This window comes from Galleria mellonella, unplaced genomic scaffold, assembly GCF_026898425.1.
Source record: "Galleria mellonella isolate WM207_F2 unplaced genomic scaffold, CSIRO_AGI_GalMel_v1 utg78, whole genome shotgun sequence".
NCBI lineage: Eukaryota > Metazoa > Arthropoda > Insecta > Lepidoptera > Pyralidae > Galleria > Galleria mellonella.
The window spans coordinates 2,564,220-2,589,326 of record NW_026442151.1 but is presented as its reverse complement, the minus strand read 5'-3'; the positions used below and the strand labels follow the sequence as shown (position 1 = coordinate 2,589,326).

The 25,107-nt window shown below is 29.7% G+C and overlaps 1 protein-coding gene across 6 annotated transcripts in view; it reads left to right on the top strand.

Annotated features, from left to right (window-relative positions):
* Nucleotides 1–25,107, top strand: part of LOC113517368 (NAD(+) hydrolase sarm1) — a 100,722-nt gene that overhangs the window by 49,615 nt on the left and 26,000 nt on the right. For 2 of the 6 annotated variants that reach the window (XM_052901643.1, XM_052901645.1), the window contains one exon: nt 22,946–23,002. The exons of 2 other annotated variants lie outside the window; for them this stretch is intronic. In XM_052901643.1, coding sequence (XP_052757603.1) covers nt 22,946–23,002 — 57 coding nt within the window. Of the gene's footprint in view, nt 1–11,080; nt 11,589–22,945; nt 23,003–25,107 lie in introns of those variants that run through there. 2 more of the 6 variants (XM_052901647.1, XM_052901648.1) reach the window with 2 other exon arrangements.

Below are 25,107 nucleotides of genomic sequence, written 5' to 3'. Positions count from 1 at the left end.
CTATCCGACCCCATTAATAAAATCTCTATCCCTGTCCTCTGTAGTAACAAATTATTATATTTACATGAGCGAATGATAAAAGGAAAATCCTATTATAATTCGACTATAGTGGGGTTTTAAGCCCATATCCGAAAAGATGCGTTCCAGTATTTTTTTAAATCCCTAATTAAAAAAAAAGCTCTCGGAACCCTTTTAAACTGCTCATAGATTCCTAATATGACATTGTAAGATATTGCAATCTTCTTAGGAATAAACACATTTATTCTTTTATTATTTCTCGTTACTCATAACTCAGATAATATCCGATTAATACAAACTGAGAGAACAACTGATGATAATCAACGCCTTCAAACATCCTTAGAGCATTAACATAACAAAAATAGAATGTAAAGCGTAGCGTGAAGATATAATAGGATTATTAATAATCTTCATAACGATAAGGCAGTAAACCTGAAGATCTAGTGAGATTGTTACACTCGTATCATGTAGCGGTCTATACGAAATAGTGGAAGTGGGCAATGAGCACGACAATAAAACCACAATATTCTAATCCAAGTGTACGTGGGAGGACACTAAACTTAAACAAATAACTTTATGTCGTCTCTATTGGGATGTCCTGTGGAAGATTGCACTCGCAGACATTACGAGGCAATGTATACCTGTTAAGCTGTTCAAAACAAATAAAACCGCTGATTTTTTAAAGTAGATTTGCCTATATAGGTGGCATAACATAATAGTCTTGGTTTAGTTCGAAACTCAATCTTTTTTTATAATTCAATATTTAGACTTATTTGTAATTAACTTTTTGCCCGCTAATTCGTAAGCGCGAACTTCAGAAGTAAGAAAACCAATTAAACAGACCACATCTAAATAGCACATCAATATGCTTGGGTACCTCTGTCCCATTCGTGTTTCTACCATGAAGCAGTTGGGTTTGCATGGCTGTGTTTCGGTTTGAAGGGTGGGATATGGCGTGAGTTTACAGGTACAGAGGAATAACATCTGAGTCCTCAGGAATGGCAACGCATGGGGGGTATCATGGGCGAAACAGTATACTCTGTTATGTCCATGGTACTGCTCTTATCTATAGGCGACGGTTACCACTTTCCATCAGGTGGGCCGTTAGCTTGTTAGCCATTCTAAGTTGTATAAAAAAAAAAAAACAATAAACCGTATTCAATTTGGTGCATGTCGAAACAAACACAAAATTCCCAAAAAATATTGTTTTAGCATTTAATGATCTCATAAAACCTTTATATTATTTTTCCTTAAACACCTACCATGTACAGACATTGTCTAGTTACAAATTTCTTATATTGGTAAGATGAGGTAAAAAAATTCACTAGTTTTTTGATATTCCACTGTAAGTGATAACGTCCCTTTTCTAGAATTTCACGCTAGTGGAGTTACAGAAAACATCTAGAATGTTCTGATAACTAATAATATACTAATCGATAAATAATATAAATAGTTCAACGACGCATCGGGACCGTGGAACCTTGCCATGTTTTGGTCAGATGTTCTTACATTTACTAATAAAGCTAGCCTAGGCTAATTGTATAAAGCATGTTTTGATTCGACGCACCTCTCGTCTGATGACGATTATGATGACAATTGATACATACATATATGTCTGAACATAAACATAATACGGCTCTCAAATAGGTATAAGTAAGTATACAAAAATATTGAACAAAATTTATTATTTATAGTCTATTTCAATAGAACTTAATGAAAATGAGAAACAACGTCTAAATATAATTAGTAACAAATCGAAACATTCAATAAACTAAAAATCGATTTTTAATTTGTATTACCAAATAATATAAACAGACTGCCTTGTGGCCGGATCAGTTGTTTGTTTGTCTACAATTTCATTAAATTTATTAAATAAAACTATAAAACACTTTTCTTTAACAATGAAAATTTCATTTTTAATTTTCTAATAATATAGACAATTACCTATCGTTTCCATAATCATCTCATTATATCCACCCTTGGAGCCTTCCATTCCAACACTTATACCATCGATCCCCGGCTATCCACTTTCAACTGTGTTTTTGTTGTCCACTCAGTCTAGAAAGAGTACTCGCATCATACACGGCCTCCAATCGAAAACCTAGCTAACATCCTCCTTCGAGTACCTACCTTTACTGATTCGATAGACCGGGAACTATGGCAACCACATTAATCATTACTTTAAATTTATTTTTATTTATCATATCACCTAAATATTTTAATGTATTACCTACATGCTAATAGGTATGCAGTATATATTCGACAATTCTAAACCGATTTTGAAAATTCGTTTTGTAAAACTTGCATTATTTATTTCACATTTTTTTACCATTATTTATGTGATACATTTGAAACAAACGTATAGTCTCATAAAGGTTTATAAATTAAAAACGACAAAGTTTCTAATTAAAGAATATACTTCTTTACTTATACCATAAATATTTACATGTATAAGTAGATAATTTTATAGTCGTAACACCTTAATCTTCTAGAAGTAACACGCGTGAAAGATATCATAGACAAGACCGTATACTCTGTATACTATATATATATATATATATATATATATATATATATATATATATATATATATATATATATATATATATATATATATATATATATATATCCAAAGAGGGTTGACGTCAGGCAGGTGGCCGGTTGTAAAACTAAAAACCAAATCTTTTTGTAATATGGATAAAATCATATTATGCCGACCGCAAATGATTGGGATAAGGGTAGGAAGAAGGTAGGTATATATATATATATATATATATATATATATATATATATATATATATATATATATATATATATATATATATATATATATATATATATATATATATCATCCATAGACGGGCACTATTGGTTTACATCCATTAAAAAATCCAATACTGACTATCCCCTCCCCCCTTCAATTTCAATTAGTATTTACATACCTAAAAGCACAATTCAACAATATACTATTTCCTTAACACAAGACTGTAAGAATTATGCGGGCTAATAAATTATTTTGCTATCACTACATTAGTATACGAAACAAATGCTGAAAGGCAGTCAGCATTATCAAAACATATTCTATTTCAGCCGTCTCCGAAGCTCGTGCGAGATAAAAAATTGATTACTCAGAAATTATGGCAATAATAGCGTCCATTAATGAAATATTACATTCGTTTGAGTACATATTATATTACACATTACAATTGATAAATATAATATGCCTATAATTATATATTATATGCCTACAATATATCATATAATATTCTAAGTTAGAATATAACCTATTCGTGTAAAAAATGTCATTCAAATCCGTTCAAACAAACATCTATTCATCCTCACAAAGTTTCATGTTTATAAAAATGGTAGAATTTTATCATAATTTAACATTTATAAGCTATAATAAATTAATATACAAATATATTGTTGTTAAGTTGATGTTTAATTAACATGCTCGTTATTGTTTATGTTTCATAATTTAGACTTTATCCTCATTTGTATCTTCTATTTTTATCATACATCTAACTACTACGCAGCAGGTGGATGTAATAGAACAATAGATACCTATTAATCTATGATAGTTTAAAAATATGTCCTTTGTTATTATACCAACATTACCTAATTTAGTCTACGAGTAAAATAAAATAAAAAATACAATAACTTCGCCCTACTTGCCTACTTTCGATCACTCCAACAGCAAAGTGCATGTAAGAAAGATACATTAAAGTCAGCGAAATATGGATATGTCAATTTATCGCTAATTCTCTTTAGAAGCCTTTGAGAACCTCCAGATATATGAGTGAGCATATTTATCCATTTATTGTTCACTTATTTGTTTTTAATATTTTTAAACCAAAAAGTACATTGCTTATTTCATTGACAAATGACATACTTACATTTTACGTCTCCAAGTACTACAAACGTGACATATAGTATAAACATTACTGTAACTATGCGCGTTTATATATATATATATATAGTAATTTATGTATATATATCAACCGTATATTATTAATTTCTATGGTCACAATAGAACTACGGCAAAATGCCTTGAAGGCGCATTAAACATTTTGAACGGTAAAATAGCACATTATCATTTTTGATCGTTATCACTCAGTAGGTGGTATCGCATATCAATAACTGTGTTGAATAGATATTCCAGAAACTAGGTTATACCAGAAAGCAATAAAGAGCTAAAGTCGGCCAAAAAACCACTAATTACTAATAATTTTTTACAAGTAATTTTTTCCCCTCGCATGCCCACTAAACTCCTATAAAAGTTCAATTTTAAATCACAAATATATTACATGTATTGTAAATTTATTGACAGTGTGCAAGTCTTTTAATTATTAATAAAAATAATATCTAAAAAAAAAAAACATTCACACGACTATATTCTATAATGCGATAGCCAAAAGCGTTCGTCAATTCGTAGTAGTGAACGTAACATTTCGCTGAGCATGCACATTATACACAATTTAATTACTAATAATATTTCATTAATGAATAAAGTACACGTCATTATAAAATAAGTAGTACCTATAGACAGATACACTTGTCGTTACATTTAATTATCGGTGTCAAAATACACACCCTGCGCACATAAAAGCAAATCCGTATTCTGTGCCGCCAGTGCATTGACCGAGGCTCTAGCACGTGTTCTATAATATGATAGTTGACTATTTACAATATAAATATTTATATTAGAATAATGTTAATTTAACATTAATTGTAATGCTACCGTATCTGCCGTTAATTGTCCACTGCTGAACATAGGTCTCCCTTTATTGGGGGGTTTTGCTATAGTAGTATTTGCTACTTACTTACTTGTTAGGTTGTCTGTTAAGAGATTGCTTTTAGCGATAAGGCCGCCTTTTGTATAAATTCTCCTTGTATACATTTCTACGGTGCGTAATAGTTTATTATTATAATTATTATTATTATTACTTGCTTTTGGCGACGGTCTACGTTCAGTAACGGATAGTAAACGACTGATATGATATTGATGAGGATGACTAAATGACTAAAGAAATTCAAGTTAATTTCAATGTACATATAACTTAAATCTTGAATGAAACTCGCTGTGTAAGTGATATTCGCAGGACCATTCGATGTTTTAGTCAGAAATCTAGTCATCATAGATAATTGCAACCTATATTCGTAACCAATGTCTAAACATGCCTTATACTTATAACAACTTGAGAGTAAGCTAAATCGAGAAAGAAAACACTTTAACGCATATATCAATTAATTTTGTTTGAATAACACAATAAAATAAAATAAAATGCTGAGATGCGAAAAAAGTCGGTCGTGATTCTCGCTGATTTTATTATTCTTATTATTATATTACACAGTGACAGTATTGAGTGAAATATTGTTCGACACAGTCGTTAGAAAACAACGTCTTGTTTACTTTAGTTTACTTAATTGATGTACAATTCAGTGACGATGAAGTTTAAGGAGACCGTGACTTGTTATGTGAAGGGGAACTTGTATTCTATCAAGTATGCAAAAATTATCAGTATGCAGGTAATATTTCAAATTCTTATTGGTTCCTATTAAGAAAAATAATCACACAACTTGATCAGCCATGAATCAAATCGATTCATAAATAATATAACATTTGTAATAATATAAATTTACCTACCCATTTGATCAAAACTAACATGTAAATTTAAGTAAATGAATGTAAGTAAATACCTATTATAATTAAAAAATATTAAGAAAAATATATCAAAAAGGCTAATAAATAAAAAGCAAAACGACATGGGGTAACAAAACATAAAAGATAATAGAAAATATTTGTGTGCCACTGAACTACTTATTGATTGTATTTTTGTTTTCTGATAATATTCCTATCTGTCTTAATTTTTATTTTATTTGTAGAATAATATGATAGACCAGTTTATTTTTTTGTTTAGAATATCAGACTCCAAAATGTAACATTTCGTATAACTTTGACAATTATTCATCAGTAACTCTTATTTGACATTTATAAAATAGTTCTAGATATATTTTCTAATTTAGCTATCTCCATTTCTATGTGAAATAGATAAATATTTTTTCTTAATATATTCAGAATTGATGGGTAAACCAATTAATTTACTTTTATGTTTCATTGAATTTTGAATACATTTAGGATTATTAGAACGTTTACCGTGATAAATTATGTCATGTTAGTTAGAAGTTATTAGAAATTAACCGTCGAAATATCCTTCCTCGAACCAAAAAGTTCGTGAAATTAAATGCTAAATTTAATGAATTTGGTCAAAATATTAAAAGCCAAAATGTAAGCTTATTCCTTTTATTACATGTCATACGTGTTATAAACAGTTTTTGAATTCAGTATTGTCAAAGATTCTCATAATTTTATATCTATTAGTACAAAAATTGAAATAGATAAGCAAGCTTAAAGGGAAACCCTTTCAGTAAAAAATATGACTAGCTGTCACCATAGTTCCGCTAAAGCATAAACGGTTGTCTAGAAGTCTATGATTTTCAAAGTGAAAATGATATTTCATTGTGGTCATAAAAAAGTATATTATGGTATTTTTATTAAATTTTAGAATGATGATTATAATTTTTAAATCATCAGTGAACTTATACTGAATGTTTGCAGTTTGTCTTAATACATTTTATAGTGACCTAAATGAATCGAAATAAGATTTATAAATGTATGTTGTTTGATCTAAGATGCTGTAGCTCAAATGCTTCGATCATACAGCTACGCCATTGGATATAGTCAATTTTGTAATTCTAGTAAAGTTTGTATAAAGTAAACGTATTTCTTGCACCTTATACTTCCTATCTTGCATTTCATTATTTGCACCTAAAAGTAAAAATAAAAAGATTACCATCCGTTTTCTAATCGAGGGCTGGAATTTTTAAACATTTTGAAATACATGTTTATCAGTTCAATAAAAACAAACATAAATAATGAATTTATGTTTTTGCTCAGATAATTTATGTTTGGGTTATGTTAGAGTTTGAATTTCCATAAATTGTAAATACTTTAATATTTACTTTCATTCTTCTTACTTCAAAAATTACGGACTTCCCATATAAACTTTCAATTCACATTGAAATAATCCAATCCCCTTGATTATGGCTGGAAAGGAGCCATATAGTATATTTAAAAAAAGAAAAAGAATGATTTGAATTATTAATAATAAATTCCAATATCTTTTCATGTAATGTTTTATAATTATAATTTTAATATGTAAAGACCCCTAAATTGATTGATTTATAATCTATCCTCAAAGGAGACAGATTTCCAAAAACTCTGAAATACGTATTTATTTATTTTTAACCAGAAGCTCATATATGGAATTTCATGGTTCCAGTTTTAAAAATGACGTGTTTTCTTATAACCGTTCATCCCTTATTTTACTCTTTTAGGGAGGAAATTTCCAAAAATCTTCCTTAGTGGATGTTTACATCATAAAATATATAAGCTGCCTAAATTTCAAATTTTAAACCACTGTAGTTTAAGCTGTGCGTGATGAATCGGAACTAACGATTCTATACAAATTACTAGCTTTTCCCGCGCCTTCGTCCGCGTGACCGAGAATGTTTACTGACTAAAAGTAGCCTATATGCTTCCTCTTCTCATATAATACGTATACACCAAAGTTCATGATGATTAGTTAAGCCGTTAAGGCGCTATAAGGTAATAAACAAACTCACTTTCACATTCATAATGTTAGTAAGAATTATTTGAATAAAGTACTATTGTATTTGTTCAAATATTTATACTTTTTGTTTATTTACGTCAAGAGACATTAGGTAATTACATCAAATCTTATAAATACTTTTTTACTAGAATTATGCTTACGTCATAATATATATTATTCAAATTTATGTTATAATTCAGTCGCTATCAACAGATGTTCAAACGGCTTACGTTCATAACAGCAGCTAATTAAATATTGTACACATTAAAAATATGATTTGCGTTGCCAGTAGTGACTTATAACGAATTTAATGAATGGACTTTAAATATAAGCACTTAAAATATCGAATATTATAGACGGTATAAATATAAAATTTCATTTATCTTAATAAAATTCAGATGCTTCTTTGGCAATTTCAATATGCCTATAATGTTATCATAATATAACTATAAATATATTCAATCATTTTAGATAACAATTTGCAGATAATATTACTTGTCTTGATAGTTAAATTAGGACAGCAATTATATAAATAAAAAATATTACTAATGACATATAATATATATATATATATATATATAATACAACTCCCAAACACCAAGCCAAAACTGAGAAACTGCTAAGTCTAGAATAATGAAATTTGGAACATAGGTTTATTTTATTACGTAAACATATATTGAGAAAGGATTTTTGAAAATTTATGTTTAAAGAGGAAACACGACACCACGCTTGCAAAGTCGCGGACAACAGCTACTTTGTAATATAATTGATTTGTACTAACAATGCAAAGAAACATCAACATTCACCTTGCTAACGGAAATATCAACTTTTATGTAATTTAATTCATTATGTTCTTTAGTCAAATTCAAACACATGTACATTTAAGTACTTTATTTTTATCTTAAAATAAGTACTAACTAAAGGCACTTTATTCAATATTCAAAAACTAGATAGATAAAATATTTATTTGCGTCTCCATCACTGTCAACAAAAATAAAATGTATAAAAAAAAAAACAATAAAACTGATATCACGTGTGTCCATCTGTAATGTGCCGCAGTTACATACTCGTAAAATTAGCAGCACATTTTATTGCTTTGCCCTCAAAAGAACAAAACATTGATATTCTGCTATAACCATTACCAAATAGTTTACAATCTATATTTACTCAAATGAGACATATTTTTGTTTACTTTTTAAGTTATACTTTTAATTTTAAATAATTATGAAAAGCATTTAATAATTTTATATAAAAAAAAGTACGTTCTGACATTATTAATTCCATTAACAAAATTTAATTAACTGATAACTTTAACAATAACATGGCTAAATACGATTAAGATTTGTATTTTATTAAAAGTATGTTTAGCAGTCTATTTTATTGCGAATTTTTTTTTTTAAATCAATAATTGTTGAATAAAGACCTGCTTATCCTTTATACATTCATATTATATATATATATATATATATATATATATATATATGCATGGGTACTATATTTGTTATTCTGCGACGAAACAACAACTAAAAACTAATTGTGCAGTCATACGGAAGTTAGCCGAGCATCGTAAACCTGACAGGCAACTGTCTAAAAGTTAGGTCTTAAATTACCATAGCCAGCCCCGATGTAGGGAAACGAGCGACGGCGCCAGAGCCGTCGGCGACATGATCGCCACGACGCCGACCGTGTGTCATCTTCTTCTATTTCCAAACACCGAACAGGCGCCGATGACTACTGTTACTTATACTCACCTCAAACTCGGAAAGAAATAAAAATAAACAGTCTCTTTGAACTCACTCGTCATGCGGCTGACTGACCAGTGATCTTAATCACTCGCCGTGACATAATATGATCATCTATTTACTTGATTCATTTTAAAAGTGACTCAAATAAACTCTGCCTTCAAATAAAAGGCCATATAAAACATTTGACAACAGAATTAGATAGAATTAATATCATCACCCCCATCAGTTACCTTGAACTCTGGCCTGTGATCTAATCATAAAAAATAGTGGAAGGATTTTATGTATTTCAGTGTAATTTTTTTGTTGTGTTATTATTATTTGGCATAATTCCATGTCAAGAGTTCAAATAGATCCAATCACTTTAATATAGCCATCGACCATTGCTAGCTGATTATTATCCCTCGACTATTAAATTCCCTTAGTCGCCTTTTACACACCCACCACCCACGCGAAAATAAGGGGAAAGCATTATCTTAACACATTAAAGACATTAAAGAAGGATTTTGACGAAAGTATGCTAGGTAACGCGGCAACCGCCCCGCCTCGTTTTTCGTCCTAGAGCGGGCGATATTTTGTGTAATCATAAAAAAATTTAGACTTAAAAAAGTTTATTTAAACTCTAAAAATTAAAACGTAATTAACTAAATTAACTAAAAGCTACAGTCGAGATAAATCGTAGTACTACGACTCCAACCTTTAATGTGTTAATAAACTATAATAAATAATCATTACGTACATATTTTAGGCGTTACATTTTAAGTTCATTCATTGAAGTAGATATTTAATTTATTCGAGTTATCTGACTCTACAAACTACAATAAAAGATTTCAATTGAATTAAATTTTTATATCGCGATTCATTGTTCATCTCAAAGGTTGACTGGTAGAGAATGCTACTCGCATTTCCTACCAGTTTTTTCATTTGGTCAAAGTTTTTATTATTTTATCATTTCCTGGATCAAAGAATTATTCTCATATTTTATACTCATGCTAGTATCTGCATTCCCTTAGAATATAGTGTAACCTATTTTTTCGAAATGACCTGAACAGTAGTTACTTGGCTTCGCCGTGTCTTTTAACAGTACTCGGCTGTCAATTGCATTATTACAGATTTTAACTGTGATGAACAGTAATGTCGACTACTATTCATTAATAAGATTTTTATTTAAAATACGGAATTATTTTTTACAATATTCTTTCATCTAACAAGTAACCAAATTTTATTAAAAATTATTATAAAAAGAATTATAGTCTAGTTATAGTGGCAAGTTTCCAAAATTTTGCACCCATTATATTTTAAATTCATTATCAGGACTTGCATCTATTTTCTGATGTTAATATGCTGAAAATTCTACAATAGCAAAATTATTTGTAATAATTCGCATTCTTTAAACGTTTAATTTGTATTTGCTCGCTCTATCAGCCTCTATCTACAATTTTACATCTACAACAGGCTCTACTACTAGTATACGTAATGTCTGCGATATATGTACACAAGCAAACACGCTGTGCATGTGTGAGCTACATATGCTGTCACTTTCCTCGTAAATATGTCTGATCTGTAGAGGGAAAGAGACAAATAGGTTGGTGCGGGGGGGATCCGGCCTGAATTGATAAAAGCAACAGTTGTACGTGACGAAAATTCAGTTAGAAAAGATACATCGCGTGGTGAACGTCCCTTTGCTGGTGCACGAACGCGACGATGTTAAAATGTGACTGCGGCATCTCATGAGTGTTTCGGATGATATTTTGCTATTAAACGTGTATATTCGAAAGTCGTAAAAGGAAGCGTGCTGCCGGATATTACAACGCGCGCACGGTGACGTGGTCGCGCCGCGTCCAAGGATTAAAAATTTATTGCGACGAAAATCAAGCCGAACAAAAACTTTCGTTTCGATCTCAATAAGTGCTCGAACGAAATTATTCATTAAACTTTACTATCAGATTATTCTCACAGTAGAACACGTGACTATCGAAAATTCTAGAAAACAAAGAATTATATCTATATTCGTCTTGCGTATCGTTTCTATTGGCTGGTGTTTACTAGTGCCGGATTAAGTAGTTCGCATCAAATTATGGTTGTTACTAAAGTTGATAACATGGCTTCGTATTCTACATATGCGGGAAAACCAAAAATGTTCTTCCCAAAGAAGGTAAGGAAACCAATAACATATATAAATGCTTACATTATGTAATCTAGAACAAGCGCACTTGTATACTAACTTAGTATAATACTAATGAGATGTAAATAAAGGAGAGAAGAATGACAACTTACGGTACTTATTATACGCTTTAATTTTAACAATAACTATTTTCAAGTCAGGTACCTAAGAAGTATAATAGATATGAATAATATCTATTATAATTCTTAGAAATATATAAATAGATACGAATTTTTCTCCCTAATTATCATACTGAATACTGATTTTGTTACAAACGTTGATTAATTGAAATATTAGTATAACCATATTTGTTATAAGGTAAGGTAGCCCAAAATATAATTCATTGAGCAATTTTAATAAAAATCTGTTATAATCAGTGGAATATTGATATCTGAATGTTATGCATAAATTTTATGTGTTTATAACATATTAGTCACGCTAATGTATATAAAATATTTCACTAAACCAGAATTTATAACAAATACCTAAGTACGATTAAAATACTTTAAAAAAATCAAACTTTAGCTGGAATATCCTGCCGACCTCCAAAAGAAGACACTGCGATTAAAGTTAATTAATTATATGTTGCCGAGAACACATTAAGAAAAACAATTTTTATGGTTGCCGCTTTTGTTTTTCTTAGTAAAAACTAAAAATAGTCGTAAATGTTTTATAGAGGTAGATACTTATATGTAGTTATGCGATTTAGATAATTAAGTTGTAATGCCACTTATGTTACAATAACATGAATTAAAATATACCCATCTTCGCAAGTCAATCATTGATAATTTCATATAAAACCCCCATTTGAATGTATATTTATTTAAAACATAAATAATGTAATAGTAGGTAATCTTAATAAATCTATCATTACAACCGGTTCATATAGAGGTTAGGGTGAGAGTCCAGTGCAAACGACCTCTACATTTGTGGAATAATATAAAGTTTTTTTTTTATCTGGTAATAATAATCGTTATAGATTTTACGTACTAAGTAAGTACAGCTGTTTTCATATGATGCTAGGTAACCGCCATACATGAAAGGTAAATAGAATGAAATTGGTACATTTTTAACTGTGAATATACGGTATATGTGTGTAAAAACGTCTATAAATATGAGAATTATGTGCTCAATCTGTTTCAAATTATAAATTATCTTGTAAAAAAATATTTTAGCGCTATTTGATCAGTACAATACTTCTACGTTTTTTTTTGCTTACTTCCATATAAGTTCTTAATTATTATTGACTAAAAAGTTTATACTTTTTACAACTTACAAGAGATAATTATAACAATATATTTGTACCGGAACTAATTGATAAGTGGCCGAATTAAATATAATGTAGCTACAAATTAATCAAATCTTCTATATCGATATGGCCAAAACCACCTATCATAATTGTCATTTTTAATTACACAATACATTTATAAATTACAAGTATATACGTACAATATTTATATCGCACTACTATTATATTATTATGTATCAACTATTATACCTATTAACTGAATTCAAAGTGTAAGTGAATTTAAACCACTTTGTTCGACCTACATCATAAATGTTCGGCCTTGCTGGAATTCTGCGAAAGACAACGTGATGATTAGTAACTCTCTGACGCTTGAAAATCACAAAGCCAAACATTATAACCCTGGAGCTTCTAATAATAAGTACTTAAAATATCTCATGAATTTGTTGTACAAATTACTGTTGTATTATCCCGTGGTTCTAGTTGTAGAAACTAATCATGCCATTATTTCAGTCGTCCATCATCTACTTCTAAACTCTGTTACTGATTCGTTACCACATTATCTTTTTTACAAAAACTTAATCTCAAAAAATGGTCCTTCACTCTCACTCTCTTATTCACATCAACATCCGTATTCACACAACACACATTACACAAGGTCCTCTGTGCAATATATGTGACCTACAAATACATAAACACAACAAATTAAACCTTCAGCCATAAATATAAGATTGCGTTTTCTTCGCCATTCAAAGGTTAAAGGGTTAATAATTCTTACATCTGGACAAACCCAATACAGTAACAATATATACCTTGTTTTTACAACAACAAGGAATGAAGTCGTTAGAAGCGCGATTTTCTTTGATATCGCCGCTGTTTCTGATAAGACGTGACTGCATACGGCTAGCTCGGCACTTTATGATTCTACATTATACTGTAGTCTTGCCATTTGTAGCACAAATTATAATTGATTGCCTCCTTTAAATAGGTCACGGTTAGAAACGATAGAAATCAAAGGACGAGAAATTAACGATCCATCTTGGTTTAATAATGATATTCACATGACAAGACACGAGATTATAATTTAAATGGTCTTGAGTACGTGTCAATGTTATTTCTGACATCTAGGCTATAACAGTTAAATATTCATTTAACATATATTCAGATAAAAGGACTATACAGATCCTGTTTGCTATGTAGAATAAGTCTTACGATAAAAGTAACAACCCAGTTGTGACGTCGTCTACATACTGCCAATAACGTTCACTTTATTTACTCTGTCAATTTTGATCTAGATTCGTTCGGTTATTTATATCTAAAAACGTAACAGATACACTCGCATTCGAATTTGTTACATGGAAAAAGTGAAACATGAAGAGGTAAAATAAATCAAAATTTAATTTATTAACATATGGTTAACTCGACAAGATTTCTCATTGTTAATAAAGATACACAATTTTTATCTCTTACTTGACGCTGTGTCAATTTGCAACAATCCTTCCAAAGTGTTCACTTAATTACAAGAATAATTTTTATTAATACGTGTATTTTGTAACAAACATTAAAAAGTCTTAACTTTAAAGTACTAAAATTATACACTTCAAACATCAGCTGTAAAATAACCGTGAAGTGATTTTAAATACAATAGTGGCGACTCCTTTTGACCTTTAATTGCGGTTGCTGTATTCTATCTGAATTCTATTTATGGTATATTAAATATAGCACATACATTACTCAAGGATCGTAGATGATTGTAGATGACAGCAATTAAAAAAAAAATATGAAGAGGACACGAATAGGTTCTTCTCAAGACGTTTCAAATAAAAACATGGTTATTTAAAAATGATAACAAGATCTTGTGAATAGAGCCAAAAATTGAAAATTTAAAATTGTGTAATTTCAATCGAATTTTCAAATAGAGCTATTTATTGCTACCCGAACTATTACGTTAGTATTACTAGTTATTACACGTCCATATCAAATACATGATAGATATTATTTTATCCTAACATTGGAAATGGAATTTTCTGAAATGCTGTCAAATTTCCACTCGTTACAAATGTTATCAACACACAAGATATTGCTCTTACGATAATCAATCAGCGCTGGCGCCACTGTCAATGGGTCAATTTAGACAAATCGATTTAAAATTGGTAAATTACTTAACTAACAAGGTGTTCTAGTAACCTCACATAAATAAATGCCAATGTCTACGACTTCATTTGAGTTGAATTGTTAGCTGCTTCCTATCATTTTAAGATCATGATAGAGTCATGACGAAAAATTTAATAGTTTTTTAAGTTAAAAACCACGGTTATCTTTCAACTAAGTAATATAACGGTTATATTAAACTACTGCTTGTAGAGCGTAATATAACAGAAGCAGTGGACAGCCACATAATAAAGTGGCATAATAAGAAAAAACCTAGTCATGTTTTGAATATGAAAGAAAAGGCCCATCCATATATTTTATGTGAATCCTTGAAATCATGAAAAAGGTCGACGGACTTGTAAAAAGGTGGTTTGTACTTCTTTAGGTAAGACAGGACATTACACTTAACTGCGTTTTCGCATAAAACTGAACGAATAAGCGAACAATGGTTACACATTAGTACCTATATACACCAGCACTTGTTTTCTGGTAGCTTTATTAATTTAGGTATTATATCAAAGAAATCCATCTCGCTATATACTAAATTAATATTATTTAATTTAAATCTGCATCATAAGCATGCGTGTTTATCATTATTCCTTCTTGAAGGTCCTTCACTAATGATTAAAATCTTAGAAACTTGGTCAACCTACTTGTTTTTGTACTTATATGTATATAGTTACTAGATATTCTTCTAATTAATCCTTACAATATTTCTAAAAACCTTGCTGTATGTAGGATTTTCCTTCGCTTGTACTTTTTTGTGAATAATTATGTCACGCGATATTTATGCCTATTTCTACAATCCATAGAATTTACTCTCTTTTAAAATTTGTATTGAACGTCAGTCAGTCAAACAAATTTAGACCTTAGTCAGTTTTTTGAGTAAGAAAACCTTAAAACCTATCGACTTATCAAGCAAGGCTAAAATTTTAAACGCATACTTTGACGCATCACGAAAAAATGGACGCAGCTAAATTGCTTAACCGGGTGTTCCGCTCAATAACCGCATTGGTGCATTCCCACCGTGCCATTATGAACACAACGCGAGTCCGTACAGGATCAGGAATGCGGCAGGAATGTACAGGCTGTCCCCAAAAAGAAAACGCGATGAGATTGTTTGTTGTTTAATCACGATACAAAATGACAAAAGGCTATAATATTAAAAAAAAAATGCGACTAGAACTGTGTTTTGACTCCGTAAATAATAATAATAAATTATAATTTCTCTGGCCGCTTTGGCAATTAAGTTTTGCATCAACAAAGAAAAATGTTTTGCAAGGTTATTAATAAAAGTCTTGTTGCATTATAGAAACACATGTACTGTGCCTGAATTTGAATTTGCATGAACATGAAATTCCACCACAACCAGCAACCAACAATCAACACAATTAAAATTCACTCTTAACTTTTTTAATACAGATTTTATACCTTATTGCTCTTTTTTTATTTTACTAATCTGCCATTACATTACTTCTAATTTTATAACAGAATCATATAGTCCTATTAAATATTTATATATAACTAAAAGTTTTCATGAAATATTTAAAAACCTATTCTGACCAAGGTTATAAGATATTCAGTTTTTCAATATTTGTCATAATCTTTTAAACAATGTTGGACGGCATTTTATTTTAAGCCATGGAAATTTTATCAAACATGTTAACGACTCTGTGGTAAAGTACACCTACAGATAGACACAAACATCAGAGAAAACACTACCGTCTATGATAGATAGATTCTATTCAAGCTTTCGCACTCCAAGGACTAAGGTGTTAACTGTTATTGCTTCTTATCCTCTTCTTTTTAGACCTTTGAGTTCTTATTAAACTTCAAACTGTGCTTTATTGTTCGGTATTTAATAAATTTAAATTTAACATTCGAAAACGTTGAACGTAATCTTTTTATATTTAATATTCTGTTAGACGATCCTATATTTGATATTAGTTTAAGTAGGTAATGAAAGCTTCAGCCGTAAATACAACAGTATATGTATTTTTATTTCATAGGTAGACACTACTTATTCCTGTAATATATTTAAACGAATCCTTACAAATTTATACTGGCGAGTTACACAAAATTTGATTATAATACGAACGATGTATTTAAAATTTATTAGATCTCGGACGTAATTGTCGGTTGTGGTTTCTTAATGAACTGGGAATTCACGCTTGTGTACAAATTGGTGCATAAATACTATATACGTTTCCTGTTTTATAAAGACTATTATTAATCTCTTTGGATATTTATTACCTCATGTCAAACGCTAACTGCAGTAGGATCTTCCGGATTTTGATTTCCGGCTGATTTTGCGTCTGTTTATGGTATTATAGAATGAGTGCTAAGACCGTTTATATCAAGTTGATTAAAAGCATATAACACATTGTTGTATTGGCTTCCGCGCCATTATATATATTCAAGTTTCAATTAAGACTTAATGTAATATTAAAAATAAAAAAAAAAAAACACTTTCTGAACTTCTCATTTTTAGCTCCAATACTTATTATAATATTCCGTTTTACAATAAATTGCATCTCGACATTAGTATGTAGTACTGATTTACATCGACTTATCAAGGTACTTACGCCAAATCCGACAAAGAATAAATCAGGTTATGTGTGCAGCGCCCACAAAATAAAATAATAATAAGTACACCTGTATATCTGTTAGTCAAAGAAACTAGAAATATTTTATAAATTTATAGTCCTTTTAATCATCATCCAGGATCATAAGGTGGTCATAATCACTTATGGGAAATCCTTTTCATAAGTGATATCATACAAATATAAAAAGTAAAGTTATTAGACGTTCAATTTTGTACGATTGATTTTTTTATGCATGCTTAGAATAGCAAACAAGTTGACGGCCCACCTGATGGAAATTGGTAACCGTCGCCTATAAACATAAGCAGTACCATGGGCATAATAGAGTATACTGATTGGTAAGAGTAAGCATATTAGGCCGACCCCAAATAATTGGGATAAGGTGTACCATAAAACGAGCAATAAACGTAAACTGCGTCATCATAGATATCTAGAAAAATTTTATCATATCTATTAATTTTCTTTTAATGGTTTCTCTTTAAAAATCGATCCAACTAAAAAGACAATATTTTTATGAAGGTAATAAGAAAATTAACAAACATGAATCTTTGAAAATATTATAGGTACTTAGGTACTCCTTTTTTGAGCTGTCGTGGGTATTAATCATTTTCCGGATTTTGCAAAACTACATTTTAATATATACATTTATATTTAATAGCAAAATGGAACAAAATCAACGGGGAGCATATACATAATTTGGGTGTTTATAAATTATTTTATTATTGGGAAGGTTTTTTTCGGAGTTCTGTTTATAATGTGATACATTATTTTTTTAAACGACTTTTAACTAAAAATCGAATACTAGTAAATCATAGTTAAGTTAAATAAATAAAAGTTTTATTAATTATTATTAATAAATATTTTTTTTTACTAGTACACTTTAAATTTTTATACAGCATAGGACGTTAAGTAGTACAATAACAATAATTAAACCCGAATCGGTCACACCCATTTAATGATGTATCATTGATTGGGACAGATTGAAGCAAACTTTCCTCGAAGGAAGTGCTGGTGGGCGCCAAAAATAGCGTTTCCGTTGCGGAGCCACTAAGTAGGAAGTCGAATAACACTCTACAGAACAGTTTTCCGGCCGCCCACAGCGGACAGTCGCCACTCTTATTGAGTTTACAACGCACTTATGAGCCGTCGGCCTACACGTCGTCTCTTAGTCGAATTAAATTGCTCATTCTACATCATCGACTAGTGACAATTTGATTAATTCCTATTGCCGTATTAAGCAGAGAAGCGCTTTGTCCATTTGGTGAACTTAAAATTATCAACTCCAAAACTTTCACAATGCATGATTCATGGTTTTTAAGAGGTGGAATCAACGTGATTATTTAGGTAAAACATTATAATTCATCTAGTTATCTCGACGTTTCGGATTTTAAAAATAACGGATTTAATTTGTCTTTAGCGCCTCCATAAATTTAAAATAGGTACAAATATTATTCTGTCTTTATACAGTACAATATCTTGTATTTAGAATATACAGCGTTATATGTATTTATGTTATTGTATATAAGTGCCAACAACTAGAAGTTATAAAATACTTATGTACGTATAATGTAGATAATATGGGTATCATATGTATCTTATTTATAAATTACATTTTTTTTTAAATTTAATATTGTTTTTGTTTTTCTATTTATTTGCAATTCACGCTCCATCGTCAAATCCGCTATTTACATCTACCTAGGTGTATTAAAATTTAATAAATAAATAAGTTTATATAACTAATAGATGTCTACGTCTGTTTTCAAACTGACATCATATTTTCAGTTTCCTCAAATGATAGAGTTAGTAAAATTAATAAAATGAAAGACGAGAATATGTAATACTACTAATATAATACGTTAATATCTACCTACTGCATTAAACGCAAATAGAGGTAAACTCAAATGAAGAATGTACGTAAGTGATGTTATTTTCCTTGTAAGTTGTTACGCATATTTTCCTGTTTAAAACATATAACCAAAATCGAACTTACAAAGCAGTTCTCCTAATCCTACATTTTTTATTACTCAATATTAGTAGGTCATAATGTGATATTACTGAAATAATCATTATATTAAATTAGATAAAATTGTAAAATCTGTTTCAAAATAACAAATTCATAGCGCAATATCCGAAGAGCAGGATTATAATATCCTGAACATCATAACAACCCAATAATGTAATTGACGCGAATCTCTCTGTATAGAAGAAAGATATTCGACTACAGTTATTACCCATATAATACAATTAAACATATAATACAACCCACAAATATTATTTCTTTTAAAGTTTGTATAAAACAATTTTAAATCACAAAATAATTATTGGAATATTACTTATATTACCTAAAAATGTATATTATTAATTATCCTCTATTGTATTTGTAATTTTCGTACATGTATTATTGTTATCTAATAGAGGAAGTACAGGATATAATTATTTATAGTTACTATAACGCTTTGACCTCAGTTGAATCCGATTTAGATTATCTTTCATGGGGCATTATATTTTAGTTCTATCATCGCATTTTACTCTTCTTGGAACGTAGAGAGACACATTGTTGTTTACTCAATTAGCATACGACAGAATTAATTTATAATATGTGCATACTTACATATAAATTATGTGCTTAGATTATAACACTTCCTGATCTCTTTGAATTTGACAACAATCGAGTTCACTCAACAACGAGCTAGCAGTGACCAACTGTCTAGACAAGATAATTCTTACCTAGCTCACATACCTACATGGCATTCGTCCAATTGGCTTCACTCGCCATTCTGTCAGAACGATTTGATTGTATTTGGGGACCCGTTACACAAGAATAATATAACTATTATTCATATTATACTCGGAACACACGAACAATGAGGGTTGGCAACTGTCAAGTTAAAAAATAAGTGTCCCAAACAAACGTTTATAGAATGTCAAAGGAGTTGACTACTGTCAAATTTGAAATTACACACCAATCAATAGCAATGACAGGACAATGAACTGTCTATTTATAGATTTCACTGCCCGGCCCTAATCCAAGATGCATGCTCATATTATCCACGTCAAATGAAATGTGTTGAACAATAAAAAGACATATTATTTCTTTAAAACGTCTCTGTGATTATAATTAAAAAAAAGTGGCTAAACTATTTCGCCCAAATAATTTGCTAAACATGATCGCTAAATATGGTTTTAATATTTGCTTTATAATTTGGAATACCGCATAAATTTCGATGAATTACTAATGTAACTCATCGAAATTTATAACTTAAAACGACTAAAGCGTTTTTATTATACTATTGTTTACATTTTAAAGTATCATGTTATTTGTTTTTTAATAATTCCAAACAACCACTTTGGTAATTAAATTTAACACGCGGTAAATCAACAATGGTAATTCCTACGATATAATTGATTTTATCATAAATACAGAATTAAATACTAAACAAAAGTCTTTGCCGCGACGAATAGTAAATAAGAGAAAATGACGAAATTAAAAATTTATTACGGCATTAATATACACGGTTTGATATACAATGTAAAGAAAACTGAGTACATGGTCTTTAAGGCGGGTACCAGGTGTCCAACATATATACCTCCTATTATGTTGGATAGTGTTCCAATTAGAAGAGTGCATCAATTTAAATACCTTGGTCACCTGGTGACCACTAGCCTTAGAGACGATGTAGATATGGAGAGGGAGCGTAGGGCTTTGTCGGTCCGAGCCAATATGTTGTCCCGCCGATTTGCGCGATGTACAGATGCAGTAAAAATAACACTATTTAAAGCGTATTGTACATCGTTGTATTCGGCGAGTCAGTGGTTCCAGTATACTCGGGGGACCTGCAATGCCTTGTGTATCCAATTTAATAATAGTTTCAGGTTACTGTTGCGGCTTCCGCGCTTCTGTAACGCCTCAGCGATGTTTGCCGACGCTCGCACAGATAGTTTTGACGCAGTCTGGCGAAAAAAGACAGCTTCGTTTTTACGTCGAATACGCGGGAGTAGCAACAGTATCCTGAACATGTTTGTTAATAAATTGGATAGTCCTCTCGTGAAAATGCTCTCCGAGAGGACTAGATCATTATTAGTAATTAAGTATTAACATAGTTTTTAAGTACACTTACTAACAAGAATGGATCCCAGTTATCTAAAAATAAATAAATAAATAGAAAAAAATTATAAAATTATCTTATAATAGACGAGAGATCAAAATGTCGCAATGCTCTTCATTTATAGTACGTATACAATCTTTTCACACAGTATAATGTATCAAAATCTATAACTTGCTACTAAACTAAGAAGCGACCAATGTTATATAATAACTGCTATCAGATCGGCTATAATTATGTAAACATAATGATAAATGTAATGATATGATAAGGTAAATCTAAAAATAATATTTAAATGGAATATGTAAAACACAAATATTGTAAGGTAAACGAACTATGTGTCATGCTTTCAGAAAACTCTTGGTGAGTCAACTTTGTCTCGATCATAATACCGATCAAAAATCACGTTACCTCACTAATTATTCATCACTAATCATGTATAGGGTTTTGAAATGTTATTTATTTCTTGTAGTAAATTCTTATACAGAATATTAATAAAATTTGGGTTGAAAACTAATTTTATATTTCGTTCGGTTTTAGTACTATCACAGTTTGAAAAATAACAAAATATAATCTCAATAAAAACAATAACACAATAATCCTTAATAATAAAATATTTGGGTGTATTACCTGCTTATCATATCTTTTTTCTATTTTAATTATTATCTATTTATCATATATTGTTAAACTTTGCATAATTTGCCTCTCATTATTGCATTTGGAAATACATATTGCTGTATTTGTTTATTCATTTTATAAACAGGAAAAATATTTAATTATCAAAATCGGTTCATAATTGACGAAAATATCGTGAAGTAATAACTTCCTTCTTTTTGAACATGCTTAACAAATATCAAACTGCTTCATAGATATGGATTTCTTATCTAAGACGATAAAATATATGTATAATAAAATAATATGATAAAAATATTTGTTTGCACATTTATTACGTACATTGCATCAATAATAATTAATTATGTATATAGTACATTTTTCTACTATTTGCTAATGATAAATGATAACAGGTGATTAAGATACAACAATACTGACATCAAAACTTGGTTTATCACAGCGCATTCTATTGTATTTAGTCATGGCCTCATGGTTCATAGTTGAGAGCAATAACGCTAAACGCTATTAAACTAAACGCTATTCTTTAGCTACTATTTTGAACAACATTGTTAATATCGGTACCACTACAATATTTAACCCACCCTTTATTTCAAATATTATCTCTTGTTTTAGGTACGTTCGGAAGAATCACTGCTTTCTCCGGACAATACATCGAAGAGTGCACGATGGGTACGTTCGCTTAGTATTTTTAGGTGGTGGGTAAATTACTATACACTACAAATTTATACCACATAAAGCTAAGCAATTTTGAGTTTGTTTGTTTGTTTAAGCTTTATTATATATTAAAATTACAAAGTACACAGACTGACTTATCCCTTGGACAGATTTGTTCCAATCAACTGTTGATTTTGTTATCCAAAGAACATGTAACTTACTTTATCAAAAACATTCCATGATAAGAATATATCCTTGATAAGAACCGCAACGTCGTGGTCTGTTAAATTTGATGAACATTTTAATGAAGCAAAATTCTTATTACTCTTTCTATTTCTGTGAAAAATTAAAACGTATAATTAAGCAAGCAAAACAGACTCCCATACTCCAATACAAAAATGGGGTAGATAGAACACGAAGAATTGTTTTAATTATTAATAATATAATATATAAATAAATGAATAAATAATAAATTTAACTTTAAAAAATTAGGTACAAATAAAAACTTAGAGGAAACTTTGGCAAACAATTGCATTTATACAAATAGTGTAGTGCCTACTCTTGTTTCTATACAAATAGATTGACCAAATGACCATTTTCACGGTCATGTATTTCGGAAAGAAGCGATTTGCTACGTTTTTTGTTTTTACTGGGTGAAGAACTGAGCAACATGCTGGTTGAAGACACTACAGACGTATGTACACAATTAGGATGCGTCACTTGACAAACAAACCGCGAACGGCCAGATAATGTTTTTGTATTTGTTCATTTTATGTATGTATATTTTATGGGGTAAATTCATGCTAACAGCTTAATTGTTTTACTTTTGAAATACATATATGTAGGTAATAATCGCGTTAAATTTCAACGGTAATTTGACCTGCCTTTGTTAAAGATATCATAAAACCCGAATATTTTTATTTTTCATATATTTCAAGGATATTGCATTAATACTTAAAAATAATGTAATTTAGTTATTGATCTCATGAAGTATCTAACATTTTTAATATATTAATTTAAAAACTACTCTACATTTTTGCCTACCCTAAAATTCTTTCGGTCAGACAATTCTGAAATTAACTATCAATAATATCTAATCCTATGAAGTAAATTTTGCTTAAGTAATAAAATTTATCATTTTACATATAAGTACATAAAACTTCGTTTGGAATATTCTCAGTATTTGCAATGTATACAGTCATTATAACACAAAGTAGCAAAATAACAGTTCTTTTATACTGTACACTTCGATACTACATATATAAACAGAAGCGCCGTCGTTCTCTATACACATTATGCTAATCAGTACATTCTGGTTTTCCCCAGTTGTTACAATTCTACAATATTTCTTCCAACGAACTCTTATTAGGCATGTTTTATACCTAAGCGTACGTATAATCAAGCATACCGTTTTCATGTTACAAATACTAAAAATGGCCAAATGTATTATGAAATGAAAGGAAAATTACTTTGTCATAAAAACATCAAAAATTATGTACATAAAAAACTAATAAATACATTTTCTCGTTTTAAAGAGATTATGATCGCATGATGATAGCTGGCTCTTTGATCCCAAATTCACGCCTTAGGATCAAATAGTCATCATCATCATTTTGATTAAAAAAAAGCTGCTTTGAAACCTTACGTCTTAGTGTAACATGATAATATTACAAAAAAAGATCTGTATATTATCTGTATATTCTTTATGTTATTAACGATTAAACAGTTTTCATTTTAAAAAATAGATGTAACTATGTATTGTCTGAAAAATAGAACATAATTAGCTAATTGAACGGAAATATAAAACCTAATATAGACATCTATCATATCATTAAAAAAACATACTACGGATGTAGACATAATAAAAATATATGTTTTATTAGTCATTTAAAACACTTCCTTCCATATTATGTTTAAATTGCAAGGCTCTAATTAAAATTACTATCACAATAGTGGTATTTGACTATTATGAGTTTATTTAATCAGTACGGAGATAATCTAATTTCTACATACAAAGATAAAGGTTCTGAATAACATACAGTAAGAACAAAATAATCTAAAATTTGAAATTGGCAATTTTTCTATATAAAACATAGATCACGTCCACGATATATTATTAT